Source organism: Bos grunniens, chromosome 4, assembly GCF_055505025.1.
Source record: "Bos grunniens cultivar Pamir isolate PY7600 chromosome 4, Bosgru_T2T1.0, whole genome shotgun sequence".
NCBI classification, from domain to species: domain Eukaryota; kingdom Metazoa; phylum Chordata; class Mammalia; order Artiodactyla; family Bovidae; genus Bos; species Bos grunniens.
Window position 1 is genome coordinate 42787004 of NC_141168.1, and position 19736 is coordinate 42806739.

The 19736-nt window shown below is 42.5% G+C and overlaps 1 protein-coding gene and 1 long non-coding RNA gene across 36 annotated transcripts in view; one reads left to right on the plus strand and one right to left on the minus strand.

The window, feature by feature from the left end:
* Positions 1 to 3930: 3930 nt before the first annotated feature.
* On the plus strand, positions 3931 to 5723 carry LOC147373986 (uncharacterized). Its single transcript, XR_015162314.1, has 2 exons — positions 3931 to 3981; positions 5662 to 5723. It is a non-coding gene; the product is annotated as an uncharacterized LOC147373986 (long non-coding RNA).
* A 2900-nt stretch (positions 5724 to 8623) lies between these two features.
* COA1 (cytochrome c oxidase assembly factor 1) overlaps positions 8624 to 19736 on the minus strand; it is an 80070-nt gene continuing 68957 nt past the window's right edge. For 7 of the 35 annotated variants that reach the window (XM_086396067.1, XM_086396063.1, XM_086396072.1 and 4 more), the window contains 5 exons: positions 15310 to 15361; positions 13857 to 13956; positions 11711 to 11859; positions 9771 to 9847; positions 8624 to 8988 (listed from right to left, as the gene is read on the minus strand). In XM_086396067.1, coding sequence (XP_086252193.1) covers positions 8892 to 8988; positions 9771 to 9847; positions 11711 to 11859; positions 13857 to 13941 — 408 coding nt within the window. In that variant the 5' untranslated portion in view covers positions 13942 to 13956; positions 15310 to 15361 and the 3' untranslated portion in view covers positions 8624 to 8891. Of the gene's footprint in view, positions 8989 to 9770; positions 9848 to 11710; positions 11860 to 13856; positions 13957 to 14518; positions 14648 to 15255; positions 15362 to 18600; positions 18748 to 19736 lie in introns of all 35 variants that reach the window. The other 28 variants (XM_086396085.1, XM_086396076.1, XM_086396086.1 and 25 more) reach the window with 8 other exon arrangements.

Below are 19736 nucleotides of genomic sequence, written 5' to 3' on the forward strand. Positions count from 1 at the left end.
ACCTACATTATAAATTATTCAAGTAAAAATGAGTGTACCTTTCTTATGAAACTCTTCATTTAAAGTCTTAAAGTTTTGTTCGTAAGACTGGAAGGAATTCTGCTGACATTAATAGTACCAAAATTAGGGAGGAATAACACTCCCTCCTCTAATTCTCTCAAAGCAGAGATGAAGTGATAGAATCTCAGAATGTGTGATTTGCCTGAGATCTTACAGCTGCTGATAAAACAAGGATAGAGTCATTGTGCTTTCTAGGGCTTTTACTGCAGTGGAGTCTTACTTACCTCTGGCTACATCTTAGATATGTTTACAAAATAATGATATCTAAAAATTATTTCAGTGTAGCTAGATTGTGGATGGATCTTTTTTTAATAACTGGAGGATAAGTATCCTGAGATTAGGCGGGTACAGAGGTTGGCGCCCTATGCCCTGTGGCGCGTTTGATAAATGAAGCTTTCTTGGGACACAGCCCGTTCATTTACATTTGTCTGCAGCTGCTTTCACAGGACAACTCCAGGGCTGAGTAGCTGCAGCAGACATCCTAAGGCCTGATCAACCTAAAACAGATACTATCTGGCCCCTTTCCGAATAAGTCTGCCAACTCCTGGGCTATTGTCATCTAAACATATTTTAAACAGGAGATTTTCCTATTTCAAACCAGTACTGACACAGTCCTGTGGGGAGCAGTTTATTTTACATGACAGAAGAATCTAAGTACTTTGCATTCCTTCTTATAGTTTTTATTAAAATGAGTGAGTTTTTATCTACTAAAACTAAACTATTTTTACTAAATATGTTACCAGCAATAGTATAACTTTTTACATACAAATGCTTAGTGTTGATATACTGTGATGGGTTTTCATGAGAATTAGTATCATGTTATCTCTCTAACATGATATATATCATGTTAGAGAGATATATATCATGTTAGAGAGAGATATATCTCTAACATGATATACTATCAAGTGACCAGCTTTCTAATAAATTGTGAGAGAAATACACCTAGAAGAAAAAAAATCAAGATACTTAGGAAGAGATATGTTTACTCCTCAGAGAGTAGAAATCACTCAGGAGGGAAGGATTATCCATCATCCGTGCCCCCTTCAAAGCAACATATTCTGTGTCCTCATCCTACATCTTTAAAAGCTTTGTGTTTTGAAATAATTACAGACTTACAGGGAGTTGGCAAGATAGTACAGACACATCTTATGTAGCTGTAGTTCAATAACAAAACCCTTTTATCACATGTAGTTTCCTGTAACCACAATTTATATATATAACTCTTCAATCTTAACAAAAATGGGTTGTTATCAACATTTTACCAGTTTGGGTAAAGTATTATATCAATGTTATATGTTTTATTTCCACTATCAAACAGCTGAGAAAACTCAAAGGACAGTTTATCATATTTACCTGTTGAGTTCAGTTGCTCAGTCGTGTTCAACTCTTTGCAACCCCATGAACTGCAGCACACTGGGCCTCCCTGTCCATCACCAACTCCTGAAGTCCACCCAAACCCAAGTCCATTGAGTCAGTGATGCCATCCAACTGTCTCATCCTCTGTTGTCCCTTTCTCCTCCTGCCCTCAATCTTTCCCAGCATCAGGGTCTTTTCAAATGAGTCAGTTCTTCCCATCAGGTGGCCAGAGTACTGGAGTTTCAGCTTCAACATCAGTCCTTCCAATGAACACCCAGGACTGATCTCCTTTAGGATGGACTGGTGGATCTCCTTGCAGTCCAAGGAACTCTCAAGAGTCTTTAAACACCACAGTTCAAAAGCTTCAATTCTTCTGCATTTTTGCTCAATTGTTCCTCCTTCCTGATGTTCGAAGACTTTTTTTTAAGCATTTCCTTTCTATTTCAAGAACTTCCCTTAGTCACTCTTTTAAGGTAGGTCTAGTCAGCAGATTTGTTTTTGCTTTCCATCATCTGGCATGTCTTTATTTTTCCTTCATTCCTGAAGGATAATTATATCAGATACAGAATTCAGAGTTGACAGTTCTTTTAGCATTTGAAGAATTCTGTGCCCTTTTTCTGTCCTCCACGGTTTCTGAGGAGACATATCTCACCTGGATTATCTTCCCAGGGTAGGTACGGTGGTATTTCTGTCTTGCTGCTCTCAAGCTTTTTTCTTTGCCTTTATTTTTCAGAAGTTGGTCTTATTGTAGATTTCTTTAGGATTACGTTGTTTGGGTTTCACCCAGTTTTGTAAATGTATAGGTTTATGTCTTTTGCCACATTTGGAAACTTGTCAGCCATTAATTCTTTCAGATGCTTTTTCAGCCCCACCCTTATCTTCTCTCCTGGGATTCCAGTGACATGAATGCTGGATTTTTTTATTATAGATTCACATGTACTATTTTTGGACTGTTCTCTTGGTTCAGATTGGGTAATTTCTAAGTTCCTGATCCTTTCCTTCTTTTTGAGATTTTCCTTGTTCTTGGTATACAAAAATACAATTTTCTCATTATACTGGACACTTGGTTTTATGTTGAAAGACTCTGGATCTTGTTTCAATCTTCTGTTTTAGCACATCTTCTCTGACACCATGCTGGTGGGCAACGTGGGGTATGCACACTGCCTCCTCGCTGCTACCCACTGTAGGGTGAAGGTCCAGGTTCACCGCTTGGCCTCCTCTGACACCCTGGCAGGGGTTAAGGTACCTCTTTATTGTCTAAAGAACATGGGCCTCATTGACACCATGAGAATGGTGGGTAGGTGTAGAAGTGTGGGCTGGCTCCCTGTGTGGCCTCCACTGATGCCACAGGGGTGGAGAGAGGATATCACAGGGCAGGGATGGTGTCCTAGCTCCCCACTGAGCCTTCTCTGCCACCACCCCTGTAGAGGACCAGGGCAGCCTCATGAGAGCTGAGTAAGGAAGAAAGTCTGGGCTCTCCACCTGGTTATCCATGGTGTCTGGCAATTACCGTATGGAAGTTCTTTGGCTTGAGAAAGCCAGCTTTTCTTGGCTTCAGTTATCTCTGCCATCGGTGTTTTGAGGCTGCTGGTTTTACCAGCACCTAGTCTGGGAAAAATGAGGTAAAAGAAAACACAGGAACTCATTGCTATGTTACTATTTGGGTCCAAAGTCCTTAGCCAGTCTGCTGCCTTTTCATTTTTCAGGTTGTTTCTGTTGCTTTGATAAATAGCCCGGGTTTTAGCTGTGCTTAATGGGAAGAACAGAGAAAAGGTCTCTATCTTGTCCCTTCTTGGGGGTTTTGCTTCTTAGAGTTGACAGTGGTTCTGTGTATTTTAGGTCTGAGAAAATTAGTGAATACACCTCAGATTATGAAAGCCAGGTTTGTGGAAGGAGGAAGTCTCCAGTGAATGAGTGTGAGTGTGTACACGTACACACACACAGTAACACTAGCCCAGTGGTAGTTTAAAAGTTCTTGGGATTCCTTTTTTGCCAGAAGGATATATACCACTAAGGATGTTGAGGCAGAAAGTCACTAAAAATATTTTAACAAATGAGTCATATAGAGAAGAAATATTTCAAAAGTATTTTAAAGATTTTTTTCTTTGCAGTTTTATTTTTTAATTATGTAAAAACAAAACAGCATGGTTTCAGAGTCTCAACTATAAGACAAGGTACTTTGTGGAAATTACAGTTCCACCCCTGTTTCCTGCTTACACACCCTTGCTGTTTACTTCCCCAAAGTTAACTGCTGGTACTGACTTTAGTTATTCTTCCATTGTTTCCTTTGGAAAGCAGAAGCTAATATATGCATACATATAAACATGCATATATAAAATCCCTTTGCGTGAGTACAGACTCCTCAATTATAAGGAAATCCCAAAACTGATGTAACCCATTCTCTGTTGACGGATAGTTGGGTTACATTCAGGTTGTTTACAGTTTTTTGCTATTACAAGAATGTTGCACTAAATAATCTATACATAGATGGCATTTTTGTATTTTTTTTTTGCCAGCGTATCTTTGGGATAGAATCCTAGCGCAGTGGGATTGCTGCACAGAATGGTAAGTGTACATGACATTATTGTAGATATCGTCAAATTCCCTTCTACGGGTGTTGCATTTTTGTCTTCAAACCAGCAATTTAAATACGCCTGTTTACCCACAGTCTTTTGAGAAAACAATTTCTCAGATTTAAGGTTTATTGCCCATTTGCTAGAAGAAAAATGGCTTCTTCCTATAATTTGAATTTGTAGTCTTTTTAATAGTGAGGCTGACCATTTTTTTAAATGTTTGAGTCACCTAAATTTCTGCGAATTTGTAGTATCTTTTGCCTATTTTTCTCATGGGTTACTGTTTCTCAACTTTCACTCTAGAAATTAGGGATATTGAACTTTTGTAATTTAAACTGTAAATATTTTCCCATTTATCATTTGTTTTTTGCTTTGCTTTTGGTGTTTTTAGACATGCAGCCATTTGTTTTTATATAGTCAATTTCCCTTATTTTACAATGAATCACGTTTAGGTAAGTTCACCTATTTTTTTTGCTAGTGCCTAGATGGTTTCATTTTTATATTTAGATCTTTGTTCCAATTAGAATTTGTATGATGAGAAATGGATTCCATTTCATCTTTTCTGTGTATGGCTATCAGGTTGTTCCAACATCATTTTTCAAACATCTTCCTCCCCGTCTCTGCCTTAGAGCTGCTTTATCATAACCAGGTTTCCATTGCATTGTCTCTTCCTGTGCCAGCACACCATCATTTTATTTACAGATATGTTTGGATGGATGTGAGACTACCTTCCCTCCTTGGTCTTCCTTTGCAGGGATTTCCTGGCTATCTTTGCTTATTTCTACTTCCAAATGAATTTATAATTAATTAGCTTGTCTAACTCTTTAAAGTCACCAATAAAAATATTAGGGACTTTTAAAAGTTAGACAAGCTAATTAATTAATTAAGATGTCAGGGAGAACTGACATCTTTATGGTGAGGAATCTTGCCATCCAAGAACACCATATGTCTTGTCTTTTGTTCAGTTCTACATTTGGACCTCAGGGAGTGTCCTTTAGCACATCTAAGTTTTGCAAATTTCTTGATAAGTTTTTTCCTAAGTAGTTTTTGCTATTCTAAATATTGTCTGCTCTCCGTTATTTCTTCTATTATTTGTTTATGTGAAGAATACTGGTTTTATAATTTACTAAATACACAGTACTGATCCATGGATTGCCTTGGGTTTTGCAGATATATAAAATCATCTATGTAAACAGTAACTGCGTTACTCTTTCTCATGTTTTAGGCTTTTTTAAAAACATCTAATTGTCCTGGATACAATACAGTGTTAAATAAGTCAGTATAATGTGTCCTTATCTTGTAAAAAACCTCTACCAGTTTCCCAATTAAGATGTTGACTTTGAGAATATAATGTATACACACACACACCCCTTAAGAAAGGAATTATCCATTAATTCTCATTTTTATTATGAATACTTAATTTTAGTCAAATGCCTTTTTGTATCTTGTAAAATCAGCATACATGCTTTCCTCCTTAGCCTTTTATTCATGTGATGAACTATGCTAGTGGTTCTCCTAATATGAAGCCACCCTTCCATTTCTGAAATAGACCTCTCAGTCACTGTTAAAAGTCCAGTTAAGCTGGAGTGAAAATATCCCCAGTTGTAAGGACTTAGAAGGGTTTATTTCTCGCTCAGGCTACCTGTCTCATTTTGGGTCATCTTTATTCTAGCACCCAGGTCCTGGGAGTAGCTGCCATCTGGAACATCACTGATTTTAGGGAAAAGAGAAAAAGAAGACAATGGTGAACCGAGGGCTGGCAGGGAAGTATAATCTCCCCATAGGGAAGGGCACTGCATGGGAGGCACAAAATACTTTGTGAGAGATACGATATACCACTTACTGTATGTCACTGGACTCAGTTTGCTAACATTTTCTTTAGAATTTTACTACAGTCATGAGAGATTGGCCTGTAGTTTTCGTGAAAGTCACTCAGTCATGTCCGACTCTTTGCGAACCCATGGACTATACAGTCTGTGGAATTCTCCAGGCCAGAATACTGGAGTGGGTAGCCTTCACTTCTCCAGGGGATCTTCCCAACCCAGGAATCAAACCTGGGTCTCCTGAATTGGAGGTGGATTCTTTACCACCTGAGCTATCAGGGAAGCCCATAGTTTTTATAGTTTCTTACTTTATAAAAAAAAAATTTGTAAGTAAAAACTTACCTTCATATTAAGACTGCAAGGTAACTGACACATGGTAGCCAAATTTAAAAGTATAAAGGTTATGTGGTGGCAGAAGAACAACTTCTGCCTTGGAGGATCATTCTTTAATAATAAAAGGTGTTTAACATGCCACATGTGGTCTGTGGTACATACCTGTGTCTGAGACGTGTTTCTAACATTTCATCTCCCACTTTTGAACCCTGGATCATACAACGTCAGTTTCTCTTTACACATTCCTGACAGGACTTTTAACCAAACGGGTTCCTGAAGAGTCGAGAGTCTTCCTGTGGGTGGAGCCTGGAGGTTTTCCCTCACCCTCTCACCACCTCCTTGATGCCCTGCCGCCATCATCAGGGCTCCTTGGGCCAAGCCTCCCAACAAGCAGTAGGAACACTGCCTCACCTGTAAGACTGGTAACCGATAGGTATTTATTCATATCTATTCATATCTTTAATATGGACAAGCTGAAAACACCAGAGTCCACAGCCTAAGGCTGCTTGCCTTCAGAAAGCCGTAAAGCTGCTGTTAAGAGAACATTTCTTTGGCCTTTCCAATGGGAAGAGGAGAGAGGCCACTGTTTGCCAAGTGCTGGTAGCTTCATGTGGATGTAATTTAGTTTCATCTTTGCTGAATACAACTTTACCAAAACTGGGAGTGATAGAACCTTGTCTCAGCGGGTATTATTAAATCCCTGGACCGGTGAATGGTTGGAAGGAAGACAGGTAGGGGGAAGCCAAATCTAGAAAAATGGGATAAATGACAGTAAAATCTGTGACTTCTGAAAGTCATACAGGTCTTATCAGTATAATTTGGCACATTCTCCTAACAGTAGAATCATATACTTACTCCAAAATCTGATGGCTATAAGCTGCATGTAAAATGCTAACACTGGCCACCTCACCTGTCCAGAGCTTGCTTTTACTGTATCTTCTTCAGCTAACCGGCCAAAGGGCAGATCATCTTTCTGGAGTATAGCTCACTTTCCCTGCTGAGACCTTTTTCCATGTTCTGTCTGTCTGTAAGGCAGTCTCCATCATATCTGAAATCTTAGGCCTCAAGGCCCGTAGAGTCACCAGTCCACCAAGAGGGAGGGGTGGCTCAACTGGCCCCTTGGATTCCTCCTAACTGGTCTCTCTCGCCTACTACGTCATTTTCGCACCACTGCTTGGAACTCTGCTGGTCCAGTATCATGGAAACTGCTGTGAGCGGAGACCAGGCAGCATCTTATTTAGTAAAAGCCAGTGGGAGTCCTCCTGCCACTTGTTGGCTGTGATTGCTCGTCTGCTGTTTTAATAAGTCTGTGATTCTTACAATGCTAGTGAAGCCCTTTCTCCAGTGCTGGCTTGGAGCATTTGCTCAGTTGATAAAAAGTCACCTTTGCCTCTGATGATGATGTATATTATCCAAGATGTCCTCAAGGTCATTGCTGGGAGACCATAGCTGAGGCACAGTGATTGCTAGATACACAAGTAGTGGGCTGTACATATACAGCACCAATTCAAGAAAAGAAAGGACAGCGTCTACTTCAGTAACTGCATTCTGGCCTGTTCAAAATCAGCCATGCAGGCATTAAGAAGTAAATACACTGAAATATGCTTAACTGGAAAAAGTACCCAAGATGGTGACTCAAATAGAAATTAAGGATCTTTTCACTACATAATACTAGAGGAAAGCCTCTTAATCCAAATTTTACACAAAAATTGTTACTTGCTTTTCCTTCAGAACAGATGATCCACTTGGGTTTTCTACGGTTTGGCCACACCAAGAAAAAAATCCAGCAAACACTGAAAGGAAGTAAAAGCTGTTAGAGAACAGAACGGCACATAAATTGTTAAAGAACAGAGCAGCACAAAAGACTCCACAGATCGTAATATTTATCACACCGGAAAAAGTGCCCTCAGGGAAAGACTTCTCCACTTAATATTCTATTCAAAGAGTATTTTTTAAAGAAACAAACTACAGAACAACGATGAAAGGCCTCATACTCTACCAGCACATTTACGCATAACCTTTTTGAAATTTCCCTTCAATGAATATTAAGAGCTTAGGAAAAGAGCTGATGAACATCCCTGATTATAACTACATTAAGCTTAATAATACTGAGGGGGTTAAATTGGCCTTTCCAAAGCAAAAGTGGCAGATTTCTGGGATTTATAGGCTCTGGTGCTCAGAAGATCTTGTCCCCCTGCAAGACTAAGAAAACCTACAGGTAAGATTCTCTAAAATGTGGTTGTTTTAAGCTTTTGAAATGTTTGGGTTAAAGCAGTTATTTTGTGAGTCTTCAATTAGGCAGACAGTTGGTGACTAAAACAAGAAAATAAAACAATGAAGAAGAAAAACTCATAAGTACTTGAGAGTGACCAACAAGCTACTTAACATAAATTTAGGGTAGAGCGACCAGACAGAAGTGCTTGTCTGTCTTCCTTGGCATTCTGATGTTAACACTTAAAAACGTCAGTGCTAGAAAACTTCATTGAAAACTTTTTTATTTTTGGCGTGGGGTGGGTTGGTGAGAGATGAGAAATCAACATTATTAATACTGATTCCCTTTATTCTATACTTCTATACAGAGGACTTTCAAATTCTTATAAATTATAGTAAGTTTCTGATTAAAAACTTCAGTAGGGTTCACTGTGGTTAAATTAGAATGATACAGAGATCACCATATGGCTGCACCTGCAGCCCCGGGGGACGCGTGGTGACCAGGGAGGCCAGGAGCAGAGGGAGCTGATCATTTTCACTCCTTTTTCACCTCGTCGTTGTCCCTGCTGGGCTTGAACAGGGGAATCTGCTGACCATCCTTGAGCTCTAAGAAGACCTCCTGAAGGTTCCACCTGAGAAAAACCAAAAGTATAGTCTCTCATCAATGAAAACACCGAGGCAAGAGACATGGTTTAAAAGGAAATAAACAGTTGTTTGGAATTTCTTAAATTTTTTAAACTATTTTATGTTAGCAGTATGTTAACAATGTTTTAACCTTTTATTCCAGGCTATCTTTATTTAAATCACCATCAAGGCAAGTTTCACAATGAATGGCTGGAATCAGAGAAGGAGCACCTCATTCCTGGTTTCCTAATTCCCCTCGACCTTCAGCTCCGCCTCTAATCCCAGGCTCAGGGGTCAGCGAGGCCAGGCAGGGACTGCCTTTTGTCCCCAGGAATTAAAATACATCCTGGCTAAAGAGCAGACATCTCAGAGAGAGGCTTCCCGTGGGGGAAGTGACTGACTTAGCTCCTGGCAACCAGACAAGAAAAACCAATTAATGGGGTGGAGGGAGAGCTTACATAAAGAATGTGATGAATAACTCTGGAACAGGAACCCAGGCCTTTATTCACTTGTAACGACAGAGGCAGCAGTGTTGGAAACTGTGACACAGCATGGCAGACCTAGACCACACCAACTAAAGCTCCTCAAATTCAGTAGTTTGCATTGGATAAAATGTCCGGACTGAGCTAAGAGCAAAAGCACTGGCATGCATGTTGTCCTGGCTGTGAAACTTCTGAAGCTTTGAAAAATTCTTAGTGCCGCAATCATACAACTGCAGTTGAAAAGGGAAATCAAGATTGTTTCCAGAAGAAGGTTCTCCTCCTCCTCCCCACCCACTTTCCCATCATACCTCTTAAAGGGGGCATCTCTGGATGAGCTGACATAGAGATGGCCCTCTGACTTTGGTCCAGAGACAGGGATCTTCAGCTGGGGGGTATAAAGAGACGTAAGTGGATACAATGCTATCCTCTCAGAGATGGCTATAATGTGAGAAGAGCATGAGGCCCCTCTCAGGTGATGGGAACAGTCTATATCTAGGTAGGGGCTTGAGTTGCATGCTGCTGCTAAGTCGCTTCAGTCGTGTCTGACCCTGTGCGACCCCATGGACTGCAGCCTACCAGGCTTCTCCGTCCATGGGCTTCTCCAGGCAAGAACACTGGAGTGGGTTGCCATTTCATTCTCCAGCGCATGAAAGTGGAAAGTGAAGTCGCTCAGTTGTGTCTGAGTCTTAGCGACCCCATGGACTGCATAGGGGGATGCATTTGTTAAAATTCATCAGATCCTGAGAGTAAATTTTACCTCAAAAAAAGCAACCATAAACTCTGATTAATGATATACAGCTTATGAATTTAAAGGTGAAGTGTATGGCTATTTGGAAATAATAAGATAGGTTCATGAACAAATAGAGGTAGGCAAATAGGTACAAAATACTGAGCAAAATATTACAGAATCCAGGTAGCAGATACATGAGTTCCACAGCATAAATTCTTTCATCTTTTCCATATACTTGAAACTTTTCATAATAGAAAAACAAAAAACAAGTCCACTGTTTGTTTAAAAAGGGTAAAACCTTTTTGTTTAAAAAAACAAATTTTTTAAATTTAAAAAACAAATTTTTTAAATTAAAAAAAAAACCAATTTGTTTAAAAATTGGTCCATACTCTGATCTGGACCATAAAGGAGTTAGAAAAAGAACAAAGCCCAAAGTCAGTGAAAGGAAATAATAAAAATCAGAGGAAATTAATAGATTTAAAAAACAATAGAAAAGATAAATATAATCTAGAGCTCGGAAAAGATAAAAATCAACAAACCTCTAGCCAGACTCAAGAAAAAAGGAGTAGACCCGAATGAGAAATGAAAGAGGAAGAGCCACAACTCTTAGTACAGACAGATACAGACTCATAGGAGAAGACCAACGAACTGGACTAATCCAATATAAAACCAACTAGACAGCAATTAGAAGTTTTTTTAAACCACTATTTTTAGCAGAATACTTGAGCACAAATTGCTTTTGTAGTTAGGGGGAGAATTCCAATAAAACTGTTCCTGTTAAAGTTAATAAAACAACAAGAACAAAAATAAACTAGGTCAGATCAGCTCACTCTTATCCTCCAAATATTCCAGGCCTTCAGCTCGTCGCAGAATCAAGCGCACACCTCCCAAGATGACGTCACAGCCCTTTCACTGCCTCACTCAGCCCATTCTCCCAGCCACACCTCCTCTGAGAACACACTGGCAGAGGGAACCACAGCCATAAACTATAAACTCCCTCAAAGTCTTCTCTGTATTCCCCAAACAACTTAGAATCATTCCTCTAACAGACAGAAGGAAAAAAATGCTTTTTATATTCAGCTGAGTTTTATCAGTTGAACTATATAAAAGTGAGATACAGCTGAAAAAATGGACTGGCATTGCATGGAAGCTTTTACATTTAAAACTAGAGTTTAAAGAGTTTTTAGATTTGAATGAGCACCAATTAGCTGTAGGTATATTTCAAGTTCAAAACTGAAATACTGGCAAACCACCACTGATCATTGCTCGAGAACCTTCAGTTCAAGATGGTGACCTGAGCACAAACAGGTCTTCCTTGCCACGACAATTCCCCGGAAAGGGAGAACACTTGTGTGGAAGTTAATTAGCCCACAGTGCTTTTTTTAAAGGTGCTAAGTAGTGGATTTTCCCATCTCGCACCTTTTCCTCCAGCTTGTTCCAAGACCCTTTCCAGATTACAGCAGCCCCTCCTCAACCCGGTAGGCACCCAGCCTACAGTTCGCAGGGGGAGCAGGTTACCTTTGCATCAGCGATGTCCACGAAGTTGTACTTGTCAGTGAGCCGGAGGTAGTGAACGTTGAGAGGAGTGCCCAGAGCTTCCAGTGCCTCAGGGTGGCTGTGCAGCTGCTCCAGGGCCAGCTGGTAATAAGAAGCTCTGGAAAACATTTCTAAGTGGAAAACAGAGAGGTTACATGTATTTCCTTTACTGAAGTTGTAGAAAGTTAAATGACACAATTCATGTACAGCATGGAAAATAGGAACAAACATGAAATAAACAGGTGGAACTATTATTAAGGTCTATCTAATCCGTCCATTTTAGAGACACTAAAACATAGGAAGTCAGCATCTGCAGGGGTGTGGCAGGTGACCTTGAGCAAAGTATTTGATCCTTCTGTGTCAACTTCATTTCTTATTTCCTCACCTCATTCACTGCCTCCCTTCTTCACGTAAGGCGTCTGCTCAGACCTTCTCTTTCTTTCTATTTCTATGTCCTGTGATATCTGAAGCAGAGTTGGGGCCAGAATCTAACTTGACTTCTGAACATTACTCCTTCTACTAAGAGGAAGGTCCTGATAAACCAGCAAAATATAGAGAGACTGCACCACCAAAAACAAAACCCTTAGGCCAAGTGATAGGACATGAAAATGCTAACTTGTCAAGTTTACAGATTTATGCCAACATTTCATGTAGATAAACTGCTCTCAGCCTCAGGTATCCTTGGTCCAAAGACTACTGGTAACTCCAGGAAGCACTTCCCTGAAAGCATCAGGTACGACAAGCCTCCCCAGGGAGAGACCAAAGGAAGCTAAGCTTCTCAAGTATGGTTGTCAGGTGGCAACAAGAAAGACTTGTAGGCCAGATCACAGTAATGGATGGGAAAGGCAGCTTGAGCCTGGAGAGGTCAAGGAGAATGCCCTTCCAGGATGGCCTCCCAGGAGAGGGCTGCAGGCGTGAACGAGGTCGCAGCCATGACAAACGGAGCAGAGGCGGCATCCAGACCACCTTCCCTGAGCAATTCCTCCGTATCCCACAAGTTGTGAGACTGATTTAATTTTTACAACAACCTCACACGGAGGCCCTAAATATTACCCCTCATCACATAGATAACTCAGGCCCAGGAAGAAAACAGACTCCCCCATAAGGTCACACAGCTAGGCCAGAGCTGGGAGTTGTGATTCAACCCAGGCAGTTGGTCGCAGAGCCCACTGGACTATCACTATCAGCTGACCCCAGCTCCCTCAGAAGGAAAGGCTGCCAGGCCCTCAACCTGAAAATGTATTCATTCCTGTCACATTCTGCCTCCGTTGCTCTGGCAGAGGGGCAGTGGTGCTGAGCTATTCCAGTCTGAATTATCCCTGGGAATGCTCATCTCTGGCCACCTCTAGACCCAGAGACCTCTGGGTCAGCCCTGAAGGAAGGTGGGGAAGAACGGGTGGAGGGAGCTGAGGCTATCTGCCTGGCTGTGGGTGATGCTCACGTCAGGGCAGGAAGTAACAGGGTGAGGAGCCAAGCCGGGCAGGCATAAAAGATCTTCAAAGAAAGTCAGTCTTTCTGCTGCTGCTTCGCAACCAGTAGCACTGAAATGCCCTTAAATGTCTCAGCTGCTCCCAATGATCGTGGTCTATCTTTACAAATTCAAATTTAGGTGCAGTGGGGCTGAAAGCCGCATCTGTCAGGATTTTGCCAGCCTGGACTCTGCTTTTATCTTCTGCTCCTGCCCCAGTCCCCAGCTCAAGGTGTCCCGTCTGCCACTAACTGAACAGCAGAGAATGGCAGGGTGAACAGGCTGAGGACACTGGAGAAAGCCAGTTTTCCAGACCTGGGAACCATCTGGTAGCCCCCTTTCCTTTGTTCTTTACATAATCTCAGAAATCTTGATGGATCCCCTGTGTGTGCACAGGGGTGAAAGCCCATCTTGCTTTTTCAAGGCTTCTTACGCAAATGAGTCCTGTTCCTTTTATTTGTTCTTGTGGCTCCTGGGAAAACTGGGATTACAGGATGAGAAGGAAGCTATAGCCAATGGAATGGTATACTGGCTGCTCAAAATAGCCCTTTCCGTCTGTCTCTAATCTGCTGAAAGCATCTGAAGTATTTCCTTTGATGGAGGAAAGGGCCAAGAGAACTAGGAGGCGGCCTTGCCGTGGGCGCTTCACCGGATACTTACTCTGGACCAGGTAGTACAGGATGGCGCAGCTCCCACTAGCTGCCACTCCGGCGAAAAAGACCTGTTTCCCCAGAGGCATTGACATCCTGCTTCCTAGAGACTTAGGAACAAAAGATGTGAATTTATGGTGAGATTCAGGTTCGTGCCAAGGGTTCTGCCTGGACTGGGCCCCATGGGGAAGGGAAAGCTAAGGAGGAAGCCAGCAAGGAGGCAAGGCTGCCTTCCCTTTCAGAAGGCCAGGGCCAGTTCTGGAGTCCAAGTGAAAGTGCCCTCCGGAGGGTGGCCTGCATCCAGGACCGGGGCCACAGGGGCAAGGGCTGAGCACAGAGCAGGCATTCAGCCCTGCCGTCCTGATGGACAGAATGTGGCCCACGTGCCAAGTCCCACACAGCCAGGAAGCACAACCACTTTGTCTCACGCCGGCTGGTAAACAGGAAGCTTCTCCCTTTGTGGCAATAGCTGGTCTTGTAAGCCTACAAGCGGGCCTGAGCAGTCACTGGCTGCTTTCTTTCATATTTTGAGAAATGGCCCACCCCCTGGATAAGGAAACTGGCCATGACTTTCGGGCTGAATGAAGAGATGGAGAGGAGCCAGCTCAGCAAGTTCAGTGCACCAAACCCACTGCACTGGACTCAGATCAGCGAGTGTCTCCGCTAACCAACCTGAGTCAAGATGAACACATTCCCACTGTCTGCTCCTCCACTTTCTAGGCGATGGAGAGTAAGAACAGCTGCCTGCCTATCATTTCTGCAACCTGAAGGTAAATGAATCCTGAAGGTTCAGAAGAAGGCCTGTTGGAGAAAGTTCCTCATGTAGATACTCTTTCTGGAAACTGGTCATTAAACACACCCTCTGACAAGGCTAAAGTTGACCAGTTCTACACAGAAATATCAAACTCAGGGTTTAGATAAATCGAATTAAAAAAAGTTTCAGATCATCCCTATATTGTTTACTCATATACTGTTTTGTTCAACTAAGGAAAGGGTACCAAAACTCCAAATCAGTGTCCTCCAATGCCGTGGGAGTCTCGGCTGTGCTCTCTGGTAGGTAAGGATATTTCTCAAAGTGGAGGGTAAACTCAATTACAGTAGTGTGATCTGGGAAAAAAACATTTAGTCTCACGATGAAAACAGGCAGAGCATCTCCAAAGAATGCATTAGTCAGATCTTGCTTAACGTGAAGGAGAGCTCAACAGGGTGTGGCAGTGAGCAGGAGTCATGCACAGCTTCCTACACGGCTATCGTTTCTCAATTGAGCATGAGACGGGAAGAAAAGTCTTAAGCAATTCAGAGAAGAGCCACCACATCCCTGACGTGGTCTTGCAGCCAGCCACAAGTGAAGAGTGAGGACCAGGGGAACCCACAACTATTTGGGGAGAGACATCCATCTACTGTCTAACCTGAGGACACCGGAAGGCACCAGATGGGGAGCTAGGCCCCAGAACAGTCATTACCTTTGCCACTTCATAGCCCAGTTTCCTTGAAAACCATCTAAGGAAGGCTGCCCTGCAATCAGACAAAAACTACATTAGAAGAACTTTTTCAGGGAATTCCCCTGGTGGTCCAGTGGGTAAGCCTCCAGGCTCTCACTGCCAAGAGCCTGAGTTCAATCCCTGGTCAGCAAACTAAAATCCAACAAGCTGCTTAGTGCAGTGAATGAATTAATGGATACATAATCACTTTCTCAAATACAATTTTCTTTGGTTGATAGTTTTACACAGCTAAGACTTATTACCAGTCTAAGCTTTGGAGAAGTTAAGTTCTAAAATGAGCCTTATCTGGGTTTCCCCTCTTTCTCTTTTGCTATATTAAGAAGAAAAAACAAAGCCTGCTGGTTTCCTGTCAGCATACTGTGCACTCTGTATGTTCTCCTGCAGGAAACCAGAAACTGGTGCGGGAAGAGAGGGCATTCAACCTCAGCACACAGAATGTGGCCAGTCTGCAGCTACTGACATGGGATGCTTAGCCATGTAAGCTGTGCTCCATGGATTAAAACAGCTTTTCAGGGTTAAAAGAAAACAGCAATATAGTGAATGTCTATGTCGCCTTTAATGGTGCTGCTAACAGCTACTACTCATATCTCTTACTATTTATTATGTGCCTGGTGATATTCTAAAGTGAAAGGAAAGTGAAGTCGCTCAGTCGTGTCTAACTCTTTGCAACCCCACTGTAGCCTACCAAGCTCCTCTGTCCATGGAATTTTCCAGGCAATAGTACTGGAGTGGATTGCCATTTCCTTCCCCAGGGGATCTTCCCAACCCAGGGATCGAATCCGGGTCTCCCGCATTGTCGACAGACGCTTTACCATCTGAGCCAGCACTGCACATATATTAATCCATTAAACTCTCACTACAACACCAGGAAGTAGAGGAACAAACTGCTGTTAAAACTGGGGCACAAAACGATTAAGTAAAATGCCCAGAATCTCACAAGTGTGTGAGTGGTAGCCCTGGGATTCAGGCCCAAGTAGTCCAGCTCCAGGGGCTGTGTCTTCACCTACCACAGTCCACTGACTAAGGTATCTGTCATTTCAGAAATACTGAGATGTGGGGGGAAAAAAATACATCTCGGCATTATAATATATTCACAACATTCAGTGCAAAAGCCTTGTCAAGTGTGCTTTCCCTGCTATTTTTCAGACAAGAGCATAGCATGAATTCACACCTTTGTTCTTCCTTTAGCTTAGCAAACAGGTGTTGAGGGCCTGCCCTAGCCAGACTGATGGTGCTGGGGATATGGACAATTCCCACCAATTACAACACGGGGCCATGGAGCACAAGTGCACAGGCAGGCACACCCCTCTACCCTCCACCCACTCAGGGCGCCCCTCACAGGGTAAACAGCCTAGACTCATACATTTATCGGATGAGTTTCCAGTAGTAGGAAGTCCTATGCAGTACCTTGTTCTAACTTGCACAAAGGCCCCTGTGGGTGAGCAGCCCAGTTAGTGTGACCCAACACATGAGCAGGAGAGGAAGTAGCACCCAGGAAGTGGTCCGCCCTGCTTTCACAGAGGAAACCGACACAGAGCGGAGAGAGATGAAGGGGTGGGAAGAGGGCTTCAGGTTCACAGAAATGACAAGCAGAGGGAGGGCAGAGTGGCGGAACCAGAGCTGCAGAAGTACAGAAGGGGAACCATGGGAAACGGGTCTAGAAATGGAGGTGTTTGCTCAGAGAAGCATCTACTCTGTGTGGCTGGGTCGACTCTGCAGGAAAGAGCTGCAGAAAGGAGAGGGATGGGATAGGGCACAACCAGCCAGGTGACTTCTGCAACAGCCCAGCCTACAGCTCACACCAGAGTGTGAGGATCAAGAGGATGGTTTCTTAAAATATTTAGGACAGTTCTTATATATTTGCTAATTTATACACCAACTTCTTCTAAAAAGAATGATGGGGCTAACAAGGGTATTACATGTCAGAAGAGAAGTAAACAGATGGATAAGGAAATGACAAATGGAAAACAATTTTAAGAAGAAAAAACTGGGGTAAAGTTAGTACCCCAAACTATACACTGTCATGCACTAGCCATTTCCTCAAGGTGGCCACAGTCTTGACATCAAGCTTCCTATCTGCTCAGCAGAAAGGGGAGCCTAAGTAGCTACAAGGTCCAGAGCGTCCATGGAGGAACACCACCCTCCTAATACCATACCTGCTATCTCTCCCACGCGTGTTCAGAGAGGCAATCTCTCAAGTGGGTGGTGTTACAAACAGCACCCCTAGATCTTTTTATAAAATATCATAATCAAAACCACAATCACAGTCCAAGAAAAAAAAAGCATAAATAGAATCTCACAAGTGACCCAAATAGTGAGGACTTGCTACTCTGACTCTGTGGAGCGCTAAGGCAGTCAGGATCCACCTGGTCTCCAGGGAGCCACTGAGTGTGTCCAAGCAAGGAGAAGGGATTGGGATGGGAGAAAGGGGGGCTCAGTCTCTGCTCCTTTTTACCCAGCTTCAGTTTCCCTGCCTCATCAGCTAACTTTTGAATAAAGTATTCAGCAGCCCCTAATCTCACAAAAAAATTCAAAAAAGCTCTGTAAAACTAGAGACAGACTTTAGGCTACCTCCAGGAAGGTGACATTTTATATCTAAGTGTTTGATAAGAATTGAAGATTTTTTAACAAAGTGAAAATCTCCCAAGAAACTCAAATTCAATTATTCTTCTTATTGGTTGGTCACTAAGTTGTGTCTGACTCTTTGCAACCACAGGACTGTAGCCCATCAGACTCCTCTGTCCATGGGAATTCTCTAGGCAAGAATACTGGAGTGGGTTGCCATTTCCTTCTCCAGGGGATCTTCTCGACCCAGGGATCGAACCCACATCTCCCACATTGGCAGGTGAATTCTTTATCACCGAGCCACCAGGAAGCCCTCAATTAGCCTACTACACAGCCAAGAAGAATTTTTTTTTTTTTTTTGCTTTACAATTAACTAAGAGGAAAGGGTTGCAACTCATTTTGAAGATTAAGGGATGGTTAGCCACGGGAAGGTGGAACAAAGTACAGGCAAGATGTGTCCAGAAAGCAGTCCTAATAGCTCTGTTCTGACACACAAAGGGTACTTGGGCCCCAGTGGTTTCAAAGTACTGATCCCCTTTCTAGAATCAAAATGCGAGAGCTGGCATAGGGTTGGAGACTACCTCCTGGCTGCTCCCCTCAAGCCCCTGCAGATGAAGGAGGTCTGCAGAAGTCTCAGCAGCAGGGTGGACAGAAGAACCCCTGAGGGTTCGAGCCACAGAAAAATACCTGAGCTGGAAGGAGGGAAGCAGTCTCACGGTGCAATCTCAACCTTTGCACGTCAGAATCCCCTGAGGACAGCTTAGAGTCACGTAGCTCTTCCATAGCAGAGCAATGACGTCCGTCTGTCTGACCCTGCAAGTCATGGTCCTTCCACTGAGTGACAAAACACACATTACAGATCATAGATTTCAGAATAATCAGATTCTCACACAGGTGGTATGTGCTGTCCAAAAGCCACTCTAAAGTTCACGTGTCAATATATCCCCAAGTCATCATTTCAAGGGTCAAGACAGAGAGAACACTGCTCAGAAAATACTGGATGGAGGAGAGGCAGGTCTTCCCATCTGTTGAATGACACTGCCTACAATACTGCCACTCTTAGAAGACTACACATCCTTCCAGCCTTTAGAAAATCAAACCATGAGGGGAAGAGAGGGCAGAGGAGGGGAGGACATCCGACTTAAGAAAACAGACATGAAAAAATTAAGGCAGTAAGAAATAAAGTGAAAGAACAAGGAAGGACTAGACCAAAAAAGACCAAAAAGAGACAAAAAATAAAATATAAGAAAAGAAGTGTGACTAGCAAAAAAGAAAACTGGGGCTAAATTTTAAAAGAATGAAATGTAGTGTTTTGAGGTAAGGGAGACAAAAGAGGCTAAAAACAAAAACCAAAAATATAGCAGCATGCAAATAAATGTGATTAAAAGATGTTTTAAATTAAAAGACAATAAATATTCTCCCCCAAAATAAATAAAAGTTAAGTGATGGCTTTGTTAGAGGGAATCCATTTACAGTGTTTACATTATGTATATTAGATCATCACAGTTGTATATTTTAAATATCTGACAATTTTGTCAATTATACCTCAATAAAAATGAGAAATGAAAAAAAAAAAAAAAAAAAAGGTGATCATGTTAAAATGAGACCAGGAAGGTGGAGCTCTAGTCCATTTTGACTAATATCCTCATAAGAAGAGGAAGAGACATCAGGGATGCAGATGTGCAGAGAAAACGACGTGAAGAGGCAGCAAGGGGACCACCTGCGAGCCAAGGAGAGCGGCCTCAGAGGGAGCCATCCACCTACACCTTGGTCTTGGTTCTCCCAGCCTCCAGAACTCTGACAATATAAATTTTTGTTGTTTA